The 18,247-nt window shown below is 48.8% G+C and overlaps 2 protein-coding genes across 2 annotated transcripts in view; one reads left to right on the top strand and one right to left on the bottom strand.

Moving 5' to 3' along the window:
* Positions 1-7,499, bottom strand: abcg8 (ATP-binding cassette, sub-family G (WHITE), member 8; the record flags this gene model as incomplete). Its single annotated transcript, XM_083672374.1, has 13 exons — positions 1-138; positions 796-923; positions 1,442-1,709; positions 2,461-2,537; positions 3,046-3,245; positions 3,385-3,468; positions 3,580-3,736; positions 4,055-4,324; positions 4,580-4,712; positions 5,607-5,845; positions 6,110-6,257; positions 6,585-6,689; positions 7,437-7,499. The coding sequence occupies 13 exons, from the start codon at positions 7,497-7,499 to the stop codon at positions 1-3; spliced, it is 2,010 nt and encodes a 669-aa protein (XP_083528500.1).
* Positions 7,500-8,251: 752 nt separating this feature from the next.
* The window catches only part of abcg5 (ATP-binding cassette, sub-family G (WHITE), member 5), a gene marked incomplete at both ends in the record, with an annotated part of 13,481 nt that continues 3,485 nt past the window's right edge, over positions 8,252-18,247 (top strand). The window contains 9 exons of the mRNA XM_083672373.1: positions 8,252-8,463; positions 10,118-10,239; positions 10,967-11,103; positions 14,512-14,610; positions 15,065-15,197; positions 16,228-16,367; positions 16,922-17,051; positions 17,667-17,880; positions 18,225-18,247. The exon at positions 18,225-18,247 is cut by the window's right edge and continues 183 nt beyond it. Of these exons, the coding sequence (XP_083528499.1) occupies positions 8,252-8,463; positions 10,118-10,239; positions 10,967-11,103; positions 14,512-14,610; positions 15,065-15,197; positions 16,228-16,367; positions 16,922-17,051; positions 17,667-17,880; positions 18,225-18,247 (1,210 nt within the window). The remainder of the gene's footprint in view (positions 8,464-10,117; positions 10,240-10,966; positions 11,104-14,511; positions 14,611-15,064; positions 15,198-16,227; positions 16,368-16,921; positions 17,052-17,666; positions 17,881-18,224) is intronic.

The following is an 18,247-nucleotide window of genomic DNA, read 5'->3' as shown; positions in this document are numbered from 1 at the left end:
TCACCAGTCCTGACTGGACTTCTGCTTGATGAACTTGAGTGACAGGTAGTAGAGCAGCATGAAGGCCAGGACCACAGTCATCAGAACCAGGTAGCAGGAGTACAGAGGGTACTGGTTCATGTTCATGGCCTCCACCACCTACACAGACAAAACATAATCATATGACTCTCACCTACACAGACAAAACATAATCATATGACTCTCACCTACACAGACAAAACATAATCATATGACTCTCACCTACACAGGCAAAACACATTCATCAGTCAAATGCTTTATTTGCCATCCAATCAGATCCCCCCCCCCCCCCCCCCCCCCGGCAACTTTATTCACCCTCTGCACTAAATTAGTTAAAGCCACAATCTGTAATTTGTGATGTATGATTAACGCATGTGAGTCATGTCGTGATGTGTATACAGTGTAGCGTCTACATCCTGAGAGCTGAGAGGTAGCATTAAAGGGATAGTTCACCCAAATGACAAAAATCACAGTATTGCAAGGCCAAGGACTGATGACTTGATTGAAATGACTTGGAGACGATTCGGGTGTGACATGTTTCAAACATGGTCATTTAGGGACCATTGACTTCCATGGATTATTATTTTTATTTTTTTGGGGGGGGGGTTCAAATGCTAACAGTTAGCGGTTCGTGTGACGGTGCCCAGATTTAATCTGTCCTCATCCACTGAAATTGTCTGGACTCCTTTCCAGGGTCAGGAACCGAAATGTCAGTTGGGTGAAGTGTCCCTTTAACGGGAGCAGCAGTGTTTCAGAGGAGGGGTCGGTCACACTCACGTGTATGCCGTCGATGTTGAAGGAGATGTTGCCGATGGAGACGGGGTACTTGAGACCCCTAAATTGGACTTGCAGCATCCCCTCGAAGCCCCAACGCATGAAGGAGGCATATGAGAACCACGACGCCACTGAAGACACACACACACACACACACACACACACAAGGGTCAGTGACACACACCACCGTGGTTGTTTCCACATAACTACTGAGACCTGGGTTGCAACAGAACCACAGATCCATAAACATAGATGGGCCTAAATGATAGACTTACATTAGCTAATTCCCTCCCTCTATTTATCTACCAACCAACCAAACATTCTGTCTACCATTCTATCTATCTATCTATCTATCTATCTATCTATCTATCTATCTATCTATCTATCTATCTACCATTCTATCTACCATTCTATCTATCTATCTATCTATCTATCTATCTATCTATCTATCTATCTACCATTCTATCCTATCTATCTATCTATCTATCTATCTATCTATCTCTCTCTCTCTCTCTCTCTCTCTCTCTCTCTCTCTCTCTCTCTCTCTCTCTCTCTCTGTCTGTCTGTCTGTCTGTCTGTCTATCTATCATTCGATCTATTTATTTATCTCTCTCCCCCCCCCCCTCTCTCTCTCTCCCCCCTCTCTCACCCAGCCACATGTTCTCCAGGCTGATGACGAAGCCCCCCGTCAGGTAGAAGACGGTGAAGACGGCGTTGCCCATGAAGGCGGAGGTCTGCAGGGTGGGCAGGGCGGCGGCCACGAACAGCGCCATGGAGCGGCTGCAGTACACTATCAGCCACACCAGCAGGAAGTTGAGCAGGAAGCGGTCGGGGGCGCCGTTGAGGCCCGCCAGCCAGTAGATGGGCAGACCGTACACCAGCGTGAACACACAGTGCTCCGGAAGCTCCCCTAGGACCTGAGGGACGCACGCAGGCAAGGACGGACGCAGGCAGACACACACACACACACACACACAGGGACGCAGGGACGCATGCAGGGACACACACACACATACAGGGGGACGCATGCAGGGACACGCACACACACACACACACACACACACAGGGACGCATGCAGGGACACACACACATACACAAAGGGGGGACACATGCAGGGACACACACACACACACACACACACAGGGATGCATGCAGGGACACACACACACAGGGAAGCATGCAGGGACACACACACACACAGGGACGCAGGGACGCATGCAAGGATGCACACACACACAGGGAAACACACACACACACACACACATACACATACACATACACACACACACTTAAACACTATGATTCCTAACATGGTGATAATGTTTTTGCATTTCTTGTCTATGGCAGCAACGGTGGTCTCTCCTGTCCAGAGCCTCACTCTCCCTTCACGTCAGTCTCGACACTGAAGTGTGGCTGAAGCATGGAGCTCTGCTGACCCCTGCTGGCCAATAAGGGAACTATTGTTTCATAGACAGTAGTAACATGATGATAGCAGTGTGATGCAGGGGAGGCCGGTAGAGGTAGACATCGGAGGACGGGCTCATTGCAACGCATGGAACGGAATGAGGAAGGGTATCAAACACCATTCATCGTTCCATTCCATGCATTACAATGAGCCTCATCCTCCGATTTCTACCTCCACCGGCCTCCCCTGGTGTAATGTGTTACCTTGGCAAAGAAGTAGGAGGTGACAGAGTACATGCCGTCCTCCAGTTCGTGGTACAACATGGCTCTCTCTGTGTGACCTGGGGGGGAGAGAGAGAGACAGCATGAAGGCCCTGTCTCAAGCCAACCCGTGGCCCCTACACCCTAGCTCCTACACCCTACACCCTATGCACTTAACTCCTTAAGTGCCGAGGGTGAATAAAGTCTTCCAAATTGTCAACATTCTAGAATAGCCCAGGGTGACTTTATTCACCAAAAAAATGCATGAACTATAATGCTTCATTTTGTAGCCAATCAAAGTATTGTTGCTAGGTAAATACCACATGAAAACGCTTGGCACTCTAGGTGGTGAGTGTTCCGGAATTCTTTGGCAGTTTGTGAGTTAAGGAGATCTGAGTGGCTTACACAGGTAAAAGTGTGAAAATATGGTGAAAATGTTAAAAAAAAAAATGTCAGTGGCCAAAAAATCAGTAGCTATGGTGGAGCTAGTGTCATAATACTTCTACCTATCAAATCCTCTCAGATCTCCACAAGTGCATCAGTGTCCTAAACTCAGCACTCTGATTGGTCGTCGTGCCTGCCACTCACACTTTGCTATGACGTCCAGCACCACAGCGAATGGGGTGAGAGCTCCGATCATGTAGAGGAGAGCTATGGTGTCCTGGATGGACAGACGCTCCGCCCCCGCGCCGTAGTACAAAAAGCCAATCAGGAGAGACATGAGAAGGGCCTCGAACCCGTGGACCAATAGGGTCACCAGGTCTCTGAAGTCATTGTACACCTGACGCCTGGAGGGAGGAGCCGGACATGGTTTAGGATTTCAAGCAGTAGGACTTCAGTGGGTTGTAAGCACACGCACACACACACACACACACACACACACACACACACACACACACACACACACACACACACACACACACACACCTGATGAGGACGGTGAACTGGTGTAGTCTTCCTGGTAGCCTGTCCTTCTGATTGGTCACTGTGATCACCTGCTCTTCCTGAGGCCTGAATAGAATCAATAAAAAAATAAAATAGAATAGAATCCATCTGTCACACACACAGACTGGCAGAGGAGGGTAGGGAGGAGATAGTTGGCGTTGGAGCGGAGAGGCTCACCTGACACAGTCCAGGTTGGTACTGGGCTCTGCTGCCTTCCACATGAAGTCCTCCGTCCCGCCCACCTTGTCTACAAACTGGGCCGCCAGAACCCTCGCCCGCTCCAGACACTCCTTCTCTCTCTCAGGGCTGCGCCGGTCGATGCTGATCAGATCCACTGAGGCCACACACACACACACACACACACACACACACACACACACACACACACACACACAGACATACACACATACACACAGACATACACACAGACATACACACCAGACATACACAGACACACACACACACACACACACACACACACACAAAGAAATTAATGAACAACCACAACCACACACACAAACACACATATATATACACACACACACACACACACACACACACACACACACAGAATCCCCTCTATCCCACCAACACAAACACTCCTACTGAACCACCAGGACACTCCCAATCTATCCCCTTCCCTCCTTCCTACCGTAGAAGTCAGAGGGGTTGCAGTAGCGCGGGCAGGGGTACCCCAGGCAGGTGAAGTAGTGGACCATATCCCGGGCCGGGCCGCAGTACACGGCCGACCCAGAGGAGAGCAGCACCACCAGGTCAAACAGTTGGAAGATGTCGGTGCGGGGCTGGTGGACGGACAGCAGGACCAGCCTGTTCCCCCGGGCCAGCCGAGACAGGGTGATCACCAGGTTGTGGGCCGTGAAACTGTCCAGGCCCGACGTGGGCTCGTCCAGGATCAGGATACCTGGGTGAGGGGGTCGGGACAGAGAGACAGAGAAAGGGGTGGTGGGGGGAGGAGATAAGGAAGGGAGGAGAGAGACAGAGAGAGACAGACAGAGAGAGACAGACAGACAGAGAGAGAAGGGATTGTAATCAACTTATTTTCCATATGAGGTCATATTGGTTCATCAGCTGTACGCTACTCCACCCCCACCCCCCCTCCCGTGACCACCTCCCCCCCCTCCCCTCCCCTCCCCCTCCCCCTCCCACGTTATCTCACCAGGGTTCCACAGCAGCTGCACGGCGATGCTGACCCGCCTCCTCTCCCCTCCGGACACGCCCCTCACCACGTCGTTGCCCACCCGGGTGTGGGCGCACTGCCGCAGGCGCAGCTCCGCGATGACATCGTCGACCTGCGCCGGGCAGAGCAGCCAGAGAGTCACGCCTCCAGACAGCCGAAGAGAGTCATCACAAATACTCACACTGGAAGAACTCAGAGAAGGAAGCGACGTAGTGGCTCACGCATTCTAAAGGCTGCCCGATGAATGGAGATTAATGGAGTTTAATGAAGATGAATAGAGTTTGATGGACATGAATGGAGTTTAATGGAGTTTGATGGAGATGAATGGAGTTTCATGGAGTTTAATGGAGATTAATGGAGTTTAATGGAGTTTCATGGAGATTAATGGAGTTTGATGATTAATGGAGATTAATGGAGTTTCATGGAGTTTAATGGAGATTAATGGAGTTTAATGGAGTTTCATGGAGTTTAATGGAGTTTGATGATTAATGGAGTTTAATGGAGTTTCATGGAGATGAATGGAGTTTCATGGAGATTAATGGAGTTTGATGGAGATTAATAGAGTTTGATGGAGTTTGATGGAGATTAATGGAGTTTAATGGAGTTTGATGGAGATGAATGGAGTTTCATGGTGTTTAATGGAGATGAATGGAGTTTAATGGAGTTTCATGGAGATGAATGGAGTTTCATGGTGTTTAATGGAGATGAATAGAGTTTAATGGAGTTTCATGGAGATGAATGGAGTTTCATGGAGATGAATGGAGTTTAATGGAGTTTGATGATTAATGGAGTTTAATGGAGATGAATGGAGTTTAATGGAGTTTGATGGAGATAAATTGAGTTTGATGGAGTTTGATGGAGATGAATGGAGTTTAATGGAGTTTGATGGAGTTTGATGGAGATTAATGGAGTTTAATGGAGTTTAATGGAGATGAATGGAAGAGAATTCAAGAGAATTGTGTTGAATGAATGAAGTTGGCTTGGATTGGCTGTCCCCTGGCCTCACCCTCTGGTCTCTCTGGGCCTGGGAGAAGTGGGTGGGCAGCCGGAGCTTGGCCACAAAGACGAGGGTCTCCCTGACGGTGAGGTGGGGCAGCAGGCGGTCATCCTGACGGACGTGGGCCGTGGTCTTCCTCACTAGCTGGGGGGTGCTGGGACGCCCGTTGATCAGGATCTGACCGGACGCCATCGACCCCCCCTCGTCACGACATGTGATCACGTCCAGCAGGGACGTCTTACCACAGCCTGTGGGGGGGGGGGGGAGGGAGAGGGAGAGGGGGGGGTTGGGGGGTCGGGGGGAGAGAAGGTGACGAGAGGGAGAGGAGGGTGGTGGGAGGGTTGGGGGGGGGGGCGGGGGGGTAAATGGAAGAAGGTGAGGAGAGGGAGTGTGTGTGTGGGGGGGTGGTAGCCAGTGACAGCTGTGTCGTTCGACTTAAATTGTCCCACCTGAACTGAGGTAATCATTCCTGAGGTAATCATTCCTGAGGTAATCATTCCTGCTCCCCGTACCTGAGCTGCCTATGATGGCCAGCATCTGTCCACTGTGGACCCGCAGGTTCAGCTTGTTGATGGCCGTCTGCTTGTCCCCCTTCATCTCCCACGGCATCTTAAACTCTGACAGCCTCTCGTACCACGGGATCTGGGCCGCTGTGTCCACCTAACACACACACACACACAGATACACGCACAGAGAAGCACACACACACACGCACACACAGATACACACACAGAGAAGCACACACACACACACACGCAGATGTGGCGTCTATTCATAATGAAAATACACAAACATTTATATTTACAACAATAAAACATTTCTCTTAGCCTATTTAAAGAGAAGTCAAGAAAATGACAGAGAGAGAGGAGGACAGAAGGGGAGAGGAGAGAGAGAGAGAGAGAGAGAGGAGGACAGAAGGGGAGAGGAGAGAGAGAGGAGAGAGAGAGAGAGAGAGAGAGAGAGAGAGAGAGTGGTTGAGAATGTTACCTCATAGTGCAGGTTGATGACCTCCAGCTTGTTACGACCTCCACTGTAGGTGAAGTACAGACTGCTGTCCTCTTCTGACGAGGAAAACAGCTCAGTGTCCTGTGTCTGAGGAGGGACACACACACACACACACACACACACACACAGCATTTTCTTATCATGACCATTGACACCTTCACTGTCATCTGGCATGTCATGTGTATGACTTGGTAATAACTAGCTGGTTACTACAGTCTGTTCTTTATCAGAACCATTTGTCACAGAACTGTAAAGCCTCTTACAGTGAATGATATCACTGGTTTATTGGACCTTTCAGATTGTACTGCTATAAAGACGATTTGTTCTGATTCCAGATAAACTGATTCAATACTGTTAGGTGTGTGTGTGTGTGTGTGTGTGTGTGTGTGTGTGTGTGTGTGTGTGTGTGTGTGTGTGTGTGTGTGTGAGGACAGAGGGTTTTTATCGGTCATGCTGGGAAACATAGCCTGGGATCTCCAGCAAGTCCAGGGTCCACTGCACGCACACACACACACACACACACACACACACACACACACACACACACACACACACACACAAACACACACACACACACACACACACACACACACACACACACACGCTCTGGTCAGGAGCTGCATGCATGGCACCTGTTTAAACTCTAGAGTGTGGGTGGTCAATGTTTTCACACTTAATGTAAAGCTACACCCCTTGACTCCCTGACCCCTTGACTCCCTGACCCCTTGACTCCCTGACCCCTTGACTCCCTGACCCTGACCCTGTGATCCTTCAACCCTGTTGGCCCCCGTGTCCGGAGCCCTTAAACATCAGACATGGACGTTGCAGACTCACCTTCAGTGTGGGGTCGTCAGCCCTGGGACCCTTCTCTGGATCTAGGCTCTTGGCAGTGTCCATGGCTGCAGAGGCTGTGGGGGTGGTGGGGGTGGAGGTGGTGGAGGTGGTTCTGGGGGGTCAGTGCCCCCTCTGCTGGGTGGTCAGTCTATCCCGGTCGCTCCTCCTCTCCTCTCCTTGACTCTCCTCCCCTCTCCTTTCCTTTCTCCTTCCTTTCTCCTTTCTGTACTATAGCCTGGGTCTATCCAGAAGTGTGTCCTGGGTTCTCCTCTCCTCTCCTCTCCTCTCCTCTACTCTCCTCTCCTCTCTTCTCTTCTCCTCTCTTCTCCTTTCCTCTCCTCTCTTCTCTTCTCTTCTCCTCTCTTCTCCTGTCCTGTCCTGTCTTCTCTTCTCCTCTTCTCTCCTTCTCTCTTCTCCTCTCTTCTCTTCTCCTCTCTTCTCCTGTCCTCTCCTCTCCCAGGCTGTGATCTGACTGACAGCAGACAGCAGACCTGTGGCCCTCTGGCAGCTTTCTCTTTATACAGCCTCAGAGCAAAGTTCTCCCGATAACACACACTGTTTATGGTGTCAGCTAGGGCCACACACACCCACACACACACACACACTAACACCCACACACACACACACCCACACCCACACACACACACACTAACACCCACACACACACACACCCACACACCCACACCCACACACACACACACACAGACAGAGAGAGAGAGACATACAGAGACACAAAGACAAACACACACACACACACACACAGACAGAGACAAACATACTCTCGTCGGCTGGATGTCCAGAGTGCAGCAGCAGACATGAACGGATCGTACTCATTGGAGGTGGAGGAAGCCGGGCCGGGGACGGAGACCAGGAGCCGGTTTAAGGAGTCCTTTAAGTTTGTGTCTGGGTCGGGGGGGAGTGTGAGTGGCATGAAGGGTCTCGGACCCCCGGCCCAGACCCAAACCCAGCTCCAGAACTTCCAACCATCCTGCTGTCTGAGTGTCAACAAGATCTCCTACGCCGTCAGGTAAGACACACACACACACACACACACACACACACACACACACACACACACACACACACACACACACACACACACACACACACACACACACTGTTGACATGTCAGAGAGTCACACACCACTCCTGTGTCGGTGTGATAGTATCAGTCTATGGGTTTGTTTGTTTTACTCCTGGATTAAAAGATATCTTCAACAGAGGGTTGATTTCCTGGACCACTTTCAGTGGAGACTGTCTATTCAATAGAACATGTTCTTCGGTTTCAGAGCACATTGAATCTGTGTCTTGGAGAATTTGCCCCCCAGAATGTTTTCATTGAAAGTGTAAATTACTGAAGTCCTGGACAAGAGGGTTAGGGTTAGGGACACCACAGTTCCATGTGATATGTTAGACGGCCACTAGGGGGGGGCAGGTCCAGGGACGTGGAGGCTCATATCTAGTCACAGTGAATCTTAAACATTGTCAGGTGGGAAACACCAATAAGCATAGAGAATGTCCATGTTCCATCATCTTGACTAACTTACTGCAAGACTGTTTTGTCTACCTGTATTTACATGGAGATGATGTCTTTAACCAGTGGGGTGCAGCCTGGGGCTCTACACCAATCGTCTTATACCTGTATCTGATCTACACCAATCATATTATACCTGTATCTGATCTACACCAATCATATTAGACCTGTATCTTCTCTACACCAATCATATTAGACCTGTATCTTCTCTACACCAATCATATTATACCTGTATCTTCTCTACACCAATCATATTAGACCTGTATCTTCTCTACACCAATCATATTATACCTGTATCTTCTCTACACCAATCATATTAGACCTGTATCTGATCTACACCAATCATAATAGACCTGTATCTGATCTACACCAATCATAATAGACCTGTATCTGATCTGCACCAATCATATTAGACCTATATATCTGACCTTCATATCTTCAGGTCCCTGCTGATGTCAGTTTCCTGAAAGCGTTGTCCAGTAATCCAGGGCCACTCCTCCCCTAGACTAGCAACAGTATTCATTGAGTGATTTTCGTTCGTTCACACGAACGAAAATGCATGGCTTTGTCACTGTCTCCTGGCTTTGATTCTGGGTAGTCTGGAGAAATGAAGTATGACTGAAGCTTAACTGAAGCTTTCGGTAAATGCACACCCACACACGCGCGCACACACGCACACACACACACGCGCGCACACACACACACGCATGCACACACATGCGCACAAGCACACACACGCACATGCACACACATGCACACACAAACGCACACACACACGCACACACACATACACTGTGCTGTCTGAGTGACATGGTGATAAGCTTTGACCTCTTGCACAGCTGCTGTAGAAAGTGAGTGTGTGTGTGTGTGTGTGTGTGTGTGTGTGTGTGTGTGTGTGTGTGTGTGTGTGTGTGTGTGAGAGGGATCTGGGTTGGGTTAGCTATTGTTGTGTGTGTGTGTGTGTGTGTGTGTGTGTGTGTGTGTGTGTGTGTGTGTGTGTGTATGTGCTCGAGAATATTTCTCTCACTGGTCAATATTCTGTGTGTGTGTGTCATGTGTGCGTGTGTGTGTGCGTGCATGTGTGTGTGTATATGTGTGTGTGTGTGCGTGCATGTGTGTGTGTATATGTGTGTGTGTGTGTGTGTAGTGAGCGTCTAGGGCCTTGGTGGGACCTGCCCACCTACAAGAAGAAATGGACCAGGCAAATCCTCAATGACGTCTCCTTCCATGTCAACAGTGGTCAGATCATGGGCATACTGGGTAACTCAGGTGGGCAACACACACACACACACACACACACACACACACACACACATACACATGCACACACACAAACACACAGACACACGCAGACACACATAAACACACGCAAACACACACACGCAGACACACATAAACACACGCACGCACATGCACACACATGCACTCACACACACACACGCACACATGACACACACACACACACACACATAGAATATTGACCAGTGAGAGAAATATTCTAGAGCATCAGAGCTTGGTCAAATACTTGATTGTTATTCAGGGTTTGCTTCATTTAGCTTGAAGTTGGATCTTTTGGGACTATTCCACTGTTTCCATTGTATGAGACTAACCAAAGGCAGCACAGCTCAAGTATATGAAATGCAATAACTGATAGTTATATATATAGTTGATGTTTGTTTGTTTGTTCCTGTGTGTGTGTGTGTGTGTGTGTGTGTGTGTGTGTGTGTGTGTGTGTGTGTGTGTGTGTGTGTGTGTGTGTGTGTGTGTGTGTGTGTGTGTGTGTGTGTGCGTGTGTGTGTATGTCTGTGTGTGTATGTCTGTGTGTGTGTGTGCGTGTGTGTGTATGTCTGTGTGTGTATGTCTGTGTGTGTATGTCTGTGTGTGTGTGTGCGTGTGTGTGTATGTCTGTGTGTGTATGTCTGTGTGTGTGTGTGTGTGCGTGTGCGTGTGTGTGTATGTCTGTGTTTCGTTGTGTGTATGTGTGTGTGTGTGACAGGCTCAGGGAAGACAACTCTCCTGGATGCTATATCTGGGAGGATTGGGAACACAGGGACCCTCCAAGGAGACGTGTTCGTTAATGGGCAGAAACTCAAGAGAGACCAGTACCAGGACTGTTTCTCCTATGTGCTACAGGTAACCACACACACACACACGATTGCACGCACGCACGCACACACACCCACACACACGCATGCACGCATGCATGCACGCACGCACGCACACATACAATTACACGCACACATACAATTACACACACACGCACACACACACACAAACAATTACACACACACACACACACACTGTCTGGGTGACATGGTGATAAGCTTTGACCTTGAGAGTGAGAGTGTGTGAGAGGTCTGGGTTGGGGTTGCTATCTTCATGTTACGGACAGTTAGGTCCATATATATTTGGACTCTGACACAATTGTTGTTATTTTAGCTGTTTACCAAAACATATTCAAGTTACAGTTATATAATATGGGCTTAAAGTGCAGACTCTCAGCTTTAATTTGAGGGTATTCACAGGCAAATTTGAGGAAGGGTTTAGGAATTACAGCTCTTTTATATGTAGCCCCCTCTTTTTCAAGGGACCAAAAGTAATTGGACAATTGACTCAAAAGCTGTTTCATGGACAGGTGTGGGATATTCCTTCGTTATGTCTTTATCAATTAAGCAGGTAAAAGGTCTGAGTTGATTCCGAGTGTGGCATTTGCATTTGGAAGCTGTTGCTGTGAACGCACAACATGCGGTCAAAGGAGCTCTCAATGCAAGTGAAACAGGCCATCCTTAGGCTGCAAAAACAAAAAAAATCCATCAGAGAGATAGCGGCAACATTAGGAGTGGCAAAATCAACAGTTTGGTACATTCTGAGAAAAAAAGAACGCACTGGTGAGCTCGGCAACACAAAAAGGCCTGAACGTCCACGGAAGACAACAGTGGTGGATGATCGCAGGATCCTTCCCATGGTAAAGAAAAACCCCCTCACAACATCCAGCCAAGTGAAGAACACTCTCCAGGAGGTGGACGTATCATTATCCAAGTCTACCATGAAGAGAAGACTTCACGAGAGCAAATGCAGAGGGTTCACCACAAGGTGCAAACCATTCATAAGCCTCAAGAATACAAAGGCCAGAATAGACTTTGCCAAAAAACATCTAAAAAAGCCAGCCCAGTTCTGGAACAGCATTCTTTGGACAGATGAAACTAAGATCAACCTGTGCCAGAATGATGGGAAGAGAAGGCTTGGAACGGCTCATGATCCGAATCATACCACATCTTCTGTAAAACACAGTGGAGGCAGTGTGATGGCATGGATATGCATGGCTTCCAATGGCACTGGGTCACTTGTGTTTATTGATGATGTGACAGAGGACAGAAGCAGCCGGATGAATTCTGAAGTGTAACCCAGGAGTTTTTTTAAGGGAAAGAAGTGGAATATTCTGCAATAGCCGAGTCAATCACCTGATCTCAACCCGATCGAGCATGCATTTCACTTGCTGAAGACAAAACTAAAGGCAGAAAGACCCACGAATAAACAACAACTGAAGACAGCTGCAGTAAAGGCCTGGCAAAGCATCACAAAGGAGGAAACCCAGCATTTGGTGATGTCCATGGTTTCCAGACTTCAGGCAGTTATTGCCTGCAAAGGATTCTCGACAAAGTATTAAAAATTAACATTTTATTTATGACTGTTAATTTGTCCAATTACATTTGAGCCCCTGAAAATAGAGGACTGTGTATAAAAATGGTTGCAATTCCTAAACGTTTCATATGATATTTTTGTTCAACCCCTTGAATTAAAGCTGAAAGTCTGCCCTTCAATTGCATCTCGATTGTTTCATTTCAAATCCATTGTGGTGGCGTACAGAGCCAAAATTATAAAAAATTGTGTCACTGTCCAAATATTTCCGGACCTAACTGTATGTATGTGTGAGTGTGTGTGTGAGAGGGATCTGGGTCGGGGGGTAACTATCTGTCACGTCCATAACCACACTCCATAAACTCCAGTCTGGAAGTAGGAGAAGGGTTGTTTCAGTGAGGGGCGGGGGGGGGGGTGAAATGAACTGGAGCTACAGATAGCTCCTTCACACAGTAATCTCCCACCGAGGTGTTCATGTGTGTCCACAGCTAAATGAAATCACTCAGTTTAAACCCCAGTCGTTGAGAAATAATCTCTCATTTTACTGCAGATAACATCGTCAGTGCTCACCGGAGCTCCAGACTAATCCAGTCATTAAAAATCCCTCCTAAGCCCGGGATGAGGCGGTGATATTAAATCTCTCCGTAATTAAGAGGAGGAAGTGAGGGTGTTGTGGTTTAAAAGTCAGGCAACTGAAACTAGCCGTGTTCTAATTGAACTGTGGGCTGAGTTCAGGAGGGTCAGACTACACAGCCAGGCGGTTTTTCTCTGTCGGTATGCACAGACACACACACACACACACACACACACACACACACACAAAAGCATGCACGCACACAGACACACACACACACACACATGCACACACGCACACGCACACATACACACACACACACACACATGCACCCCCCCCCCCCCCCCCCCCCCACACACACACACACACACACACACACACAGATACGGATACACAGACATGGCGTGAGCTCCTCAAAGTTCTATAATCCAGCGCTGTCAATCATTAACTATCACCTCATCCACAATAAACAGAGAGAGAAAGAGAGGGGGGGGTGGGGGGGTGGGGGGGTGGGGGGGGGGGCATTTAACAGTAACAACCTCCTCACCCTTCACACAGACTCTTAGGTAAGACACGTTTTTTCTTAGAACAAGATTAGATTTTCTGTCTTTTTTCTTTTTTTTTTTTTTACAATATTGTAAATATTATTCTAGATGATAGTATAGATCTATACTGTATCTGTGTCAGTGTGTCTGGTTCCCCTCTGGAGAGCTGAGCTAACACACACACACACACACACACACACACACACACACACACACACACACACACATACACACACACATACACACACACACCCCATCAACCCCCCAGCCTCATCCATCTGTTCACTACCTTCCTATGTGTCTCCCTCTATCTGCATCCATATCACTCCTGTTGTCTCCTGCCTCCCCTGTGTAGACTATCTGATACAGCTATTCAGCTATATGGTATATGTGTCTGTGTTTCTCTCCTGTGTCTGTGTTTCTCTCCTGTGTCTGTATCTCTCTCCTGTGTCTGTGTCTCTCTCCTGTGTGTCTGTGTCTCTCTCCTGTGTCTGTATCTCTCTCCTGTGTCTGTATCTCTCTCCTGTGTGTCTATATCTCTCCTGTGTCTGTATCTCTCTCCTGTGTCTGTGTCTCTCTCCTGTGTGTCTGTATCTCTCTCCTGTGTCTGTGTCTCTCTCCTGTGTGTCTGTGTCTCTCTCCTGTGTGTCTGTGTCTCTCTCCTGTCTCTCTCCTGTGTGTCTGTCTCTCTCTCCCCTGTGCGGTGAAATCTATTCTAGACCTGATCTATTAATCTCTATTGTATCTGTGCCCACCCCCCACCCCCCCACCCCCCTTCTCCAGAGTGACAACCTGCTGAGTTACCTGACAGTGGAGGAGACCCTCACCTACACCGCCCAGCTGGCCCTGAGACAACAGTCAGCTGACGTCATCCAGAAGAAGGTAAGGGTCCCGACGTCAGATACTCTACCTGTACCCCTGACGATAGCTGTGCACCCCCCCCCCGCCCCCCCCCCCCCCCCCCCCACCCCCCATAGAGAGACCCCCTGGGTCCTAGCTCCGACCCAACACTGACACACCTGATTCAACCGATGAAGGACTTGATGGTTATTTCATATCAGGTGTGTTAGTGCTTGGGGAGAACGCAAATGTGCAACAAGCCAGAACAGATCTGTACACAATGCTCAAGTGGAAACCGTCCATTGTAAAATCATCAGATAAACAGGATGGATGGATGGATGGATGGACGGACGGATAGATAGATAGATAAATAGATCTCTCTCCTTCTCTCCCTCTTGTTCCCACTCTCACTGTCTGATTTTCTCTCTCTCTCTCTCTCTCTCGCTCTCTCTCTCTCTCTCTCTGTCCATCCCTCTCTCTTTGTCCCGGTGGTCAGGTGTCCTCCGTGATGGCCGAGCTGAGCCTGGGTCACGTGGCCCACAGCGTCATCGGAGGACGCATCTTCCCGGGGATCTCTGGGGGAGAGAGACGGAGGGTGTCCATCGCCAGCCAGCTGCTCCAGGACCCCAGTGAGTAGCCACCAGGCTGCCTCGGATGCTGCCTGCTCAGAATCACGGGATACAAGCATGTAAAGACACATTCCACGAGGAGCAGAATTCACATGAATACAAAACAGCTGACGCATACAGATGTAGAAGAGGTTATTATACAACATGGTGACTATGGTCATGAGAGTATAGGAATTAAAAATCAGAGGAAACAAAGTCCATCCTCAGAGAGAACTGGATGAGACTAGAGAGAGAGAGAGGAGAGAGGGGGGTGGACAGAGAGGGAGGGAGAGAGGGATGGACAGAGAGGGAGGGAGAGAGGGATGGACAGAGAGAGGAGGGAGAGAGGGATGGACAGAGAGAGGAGGGAGAGAGGGATGGACAGAGAGAGGAGGGATGAGAGGAGAGAGAGAAGGAGAGAGGGATGGACAGAGGGAGAAGGAGAGAAAGAGAGTAAGAGAGGAGCGAGAGAGAGAAGGAGAGAGGGATGGACAGAGAGTGTGAGAGAGAGAGTGAGTAGAGAGGGAAGGAGGGTAATAGAAGTCAGGGTTATCACTCTCTCAGTATTAAGCTGGGTCCAGTGGAGGGGGTCCCAGGTGTAGTTTATCAGGCCTGCGGCCCCCCCTGGGGGGCACAAGGGGTCTCAGCCCTCATCCAGGATTAACCCCCTCCCCCCCCCCCCGTCCTCCTCCTCCTCCCTAGCTCTGGGCCTCAGTAATGAAGGGTTCCCTCCCAGTGCCTCTCCAATCGACCAGGAAATGAGTTCATCACACAATTAATGCATCTCTTAATTCCTCTCAGCCTTTTATAAGGAGGCAATCTTTTAATTGTCCTAAACTGAGAAATTAAGAGAAAAGTACACACTTATCTTAAAGAAGTGCCCCGCAGAGGGGTCTGCGCCACTTACGAGAAAAAGTAAACATTTTAGAAGTTAAACTGGAAAACTTTTGTCCTCCTTTTTTTTCTTTTCTTTTCTTTTTAACCTTCCCTCTGTTCTGGGCGATTCCCTGACGTGTGACTTTTGGGGACATGCTGTGTGATGTCTTTCCAGAGGTCATCCTATTGGACGAGCCGACCACGGGCCTGGACAGCATGACAGCCAATCAGATTGTAGATCTGCTGGCGGAGCTGGCCAGAAGGGACCGCATCGTCATAGTAACCATCCACCAGCCGCGTTCTGAACTCTTCAGGGTGAGTTTAGAGAGAAGAGAGATACTGTCACTGCATTCTACCCTGTTTTGTTCTATTCTATTCTATTCTATTCTACTCTATTCTGTTCAGTTGTATTCCATTCTATTTTATTCAGTTCTATTCTATTCTATTCTATTCACTTCTATTCTAATCTATTCACTTCTATTCTATCTTATCTCAAGTGTGCTTATTCCTTACATTCAGTGGTTAATGTTAATTTTAGAGATTCTTTGCATCCTTCATATGTGTGTTTTAGTGTTCCATAGTCCACTGTAAGTCCCTGTCTCAGCATTGAAGGACAATTAACAATCAGCCCCATACGCTCTCTTCAAGTGCTCAGTCATCATAAACACAGGAGGGCTGTTCTGTGTTCTTAACCCTGTGTGTGTGTGTGTGTGTGTGTGTATGCGTGTTCATGCGTGCGTGCGTGTGTGTGCGTGCGTGTGCGTGCATGTGTGTGTGTGCATGCGTGTATGCGTATGGTTGTGTGTGTGCGTGCGTGCACACGTGTGTGTGTGTACGTGTGCGTATCTGTGTGTGTGTTTGTCCTGCAGGTGTTCAGCAGGATAGCCATCATGAGCAAAGGAGAGCTGGTGTTCTGTGGTCAGCCAGAAGAGATGGTGAACTTCTTCAGCCAATGTGGCTATGAGTGTCCAGACTACTGCAACCCCTTTGATATCTATGGTACTGTTGCTTAACTTAGTTACACTTCTGTAGCCATCCCACCAGGGGAGGCTGGTGGAGGCAGAAATCGGAGGACGGTCTCATTGTAATGCATGGAATGGAATAGGCTTGGTATTTGATGATTCCTCATTCCATTCCACGCATTCCATTCCAAGCCCCGTCCTCCGATTTCTACCTCCACCAGCCTCCACTGCATCCAACCTAGGTGTGTATCGGATTGTTTACTCCTGGGGAGGCTGGTGGAGGTAGAAATCAGAAGGCTGTGTGTTCGATAGCATTTCTGATTCCGTTCCATGCATTCGATGAGCCCATCCTCCGATTTCTCCCTCCACCAATCCAGTGAAGTTAGCTCCATCAGCTGGTAGTGAACAAATACAAATTCTTCTTATTTCCATTCTCTTGTGATGTGGACCTTGAAACAGCACTACAACGGGAAAGTAATACAATAAATACACTTCACAGACCATGCCTTTGACCTGTCCTCCTGGCCTTGTCTGTCTCTGTCCTGACCTCCAGTTGACCTTTGACCTGCCCTCCTGGCCTTGTCTGTCTCTGTCCTGACCTCCAGTTGACCTTTGACCTGCCTTCCTGTCCTTGTCTGTCTGTGACCTCCAGTTGACCTCACGTCGGTGGACACGCGCTGCAGCGAGAGAGAGGCCGCCACCTACAGCCGCATGCACGACATGACCTCGTCCTATCAGGGCTCAGAGATCTACCAGGGCATGCTGAGACAGATCAAGCAGAGCTGCCAGAGGACAGACAAACCCGGCATCCCCTTTAAGAGCAAAGAGTCGCCCAGTGGACTGGCCAAACTGATTGTGCTGATCAGGTCAGAGACTGGACCAGGCTGATACACTTCCCTTAGTCAGTCAGTCAGTCCTCACCCCCCCCCCCCCCCCAACCTCCAGCTTCTCTGACTGCTGTCTCTCTCTTCTTCTCTTTATCTGTCATTCTGTGTGTGTGAGGTGTGTACATGAGTGTGTGTTTGTGTGTGTGTGTGTGTGTGTGTGTGTGCGTGTGTATGTGTGTGTATGTGTGTGTGTGTGTGTGTGTGTGTGTGTGTGTGTGTGTGTGTGTGTGTGTGGTGCGCACAGGTGTGCGTGTGGTGTGTGCTCGATCGTTTATGTCTATGTCTTTGTGTGTGTGTGTATTTATATGTGTGTGTGTGTGTAGGAGGGTGGTGAGGAACCTGTCTC

Source organism: Argentina silus, assembly GCF_951799395.1.
Source record: "Argentina silus genome assembly, chromosome: 6".
NCBI classification, from domain to species: domain Eukaryota; kingdom Metazoa; phylum Chordata; class Actinopteri; order Argentiniformes; family Argentinidae; genus Argentina; species Argentina silus.
Note: the sequence above shows the minus strand (reverse complement) of the source record. Positions and strands in the feature narration are given on the sequence as shown.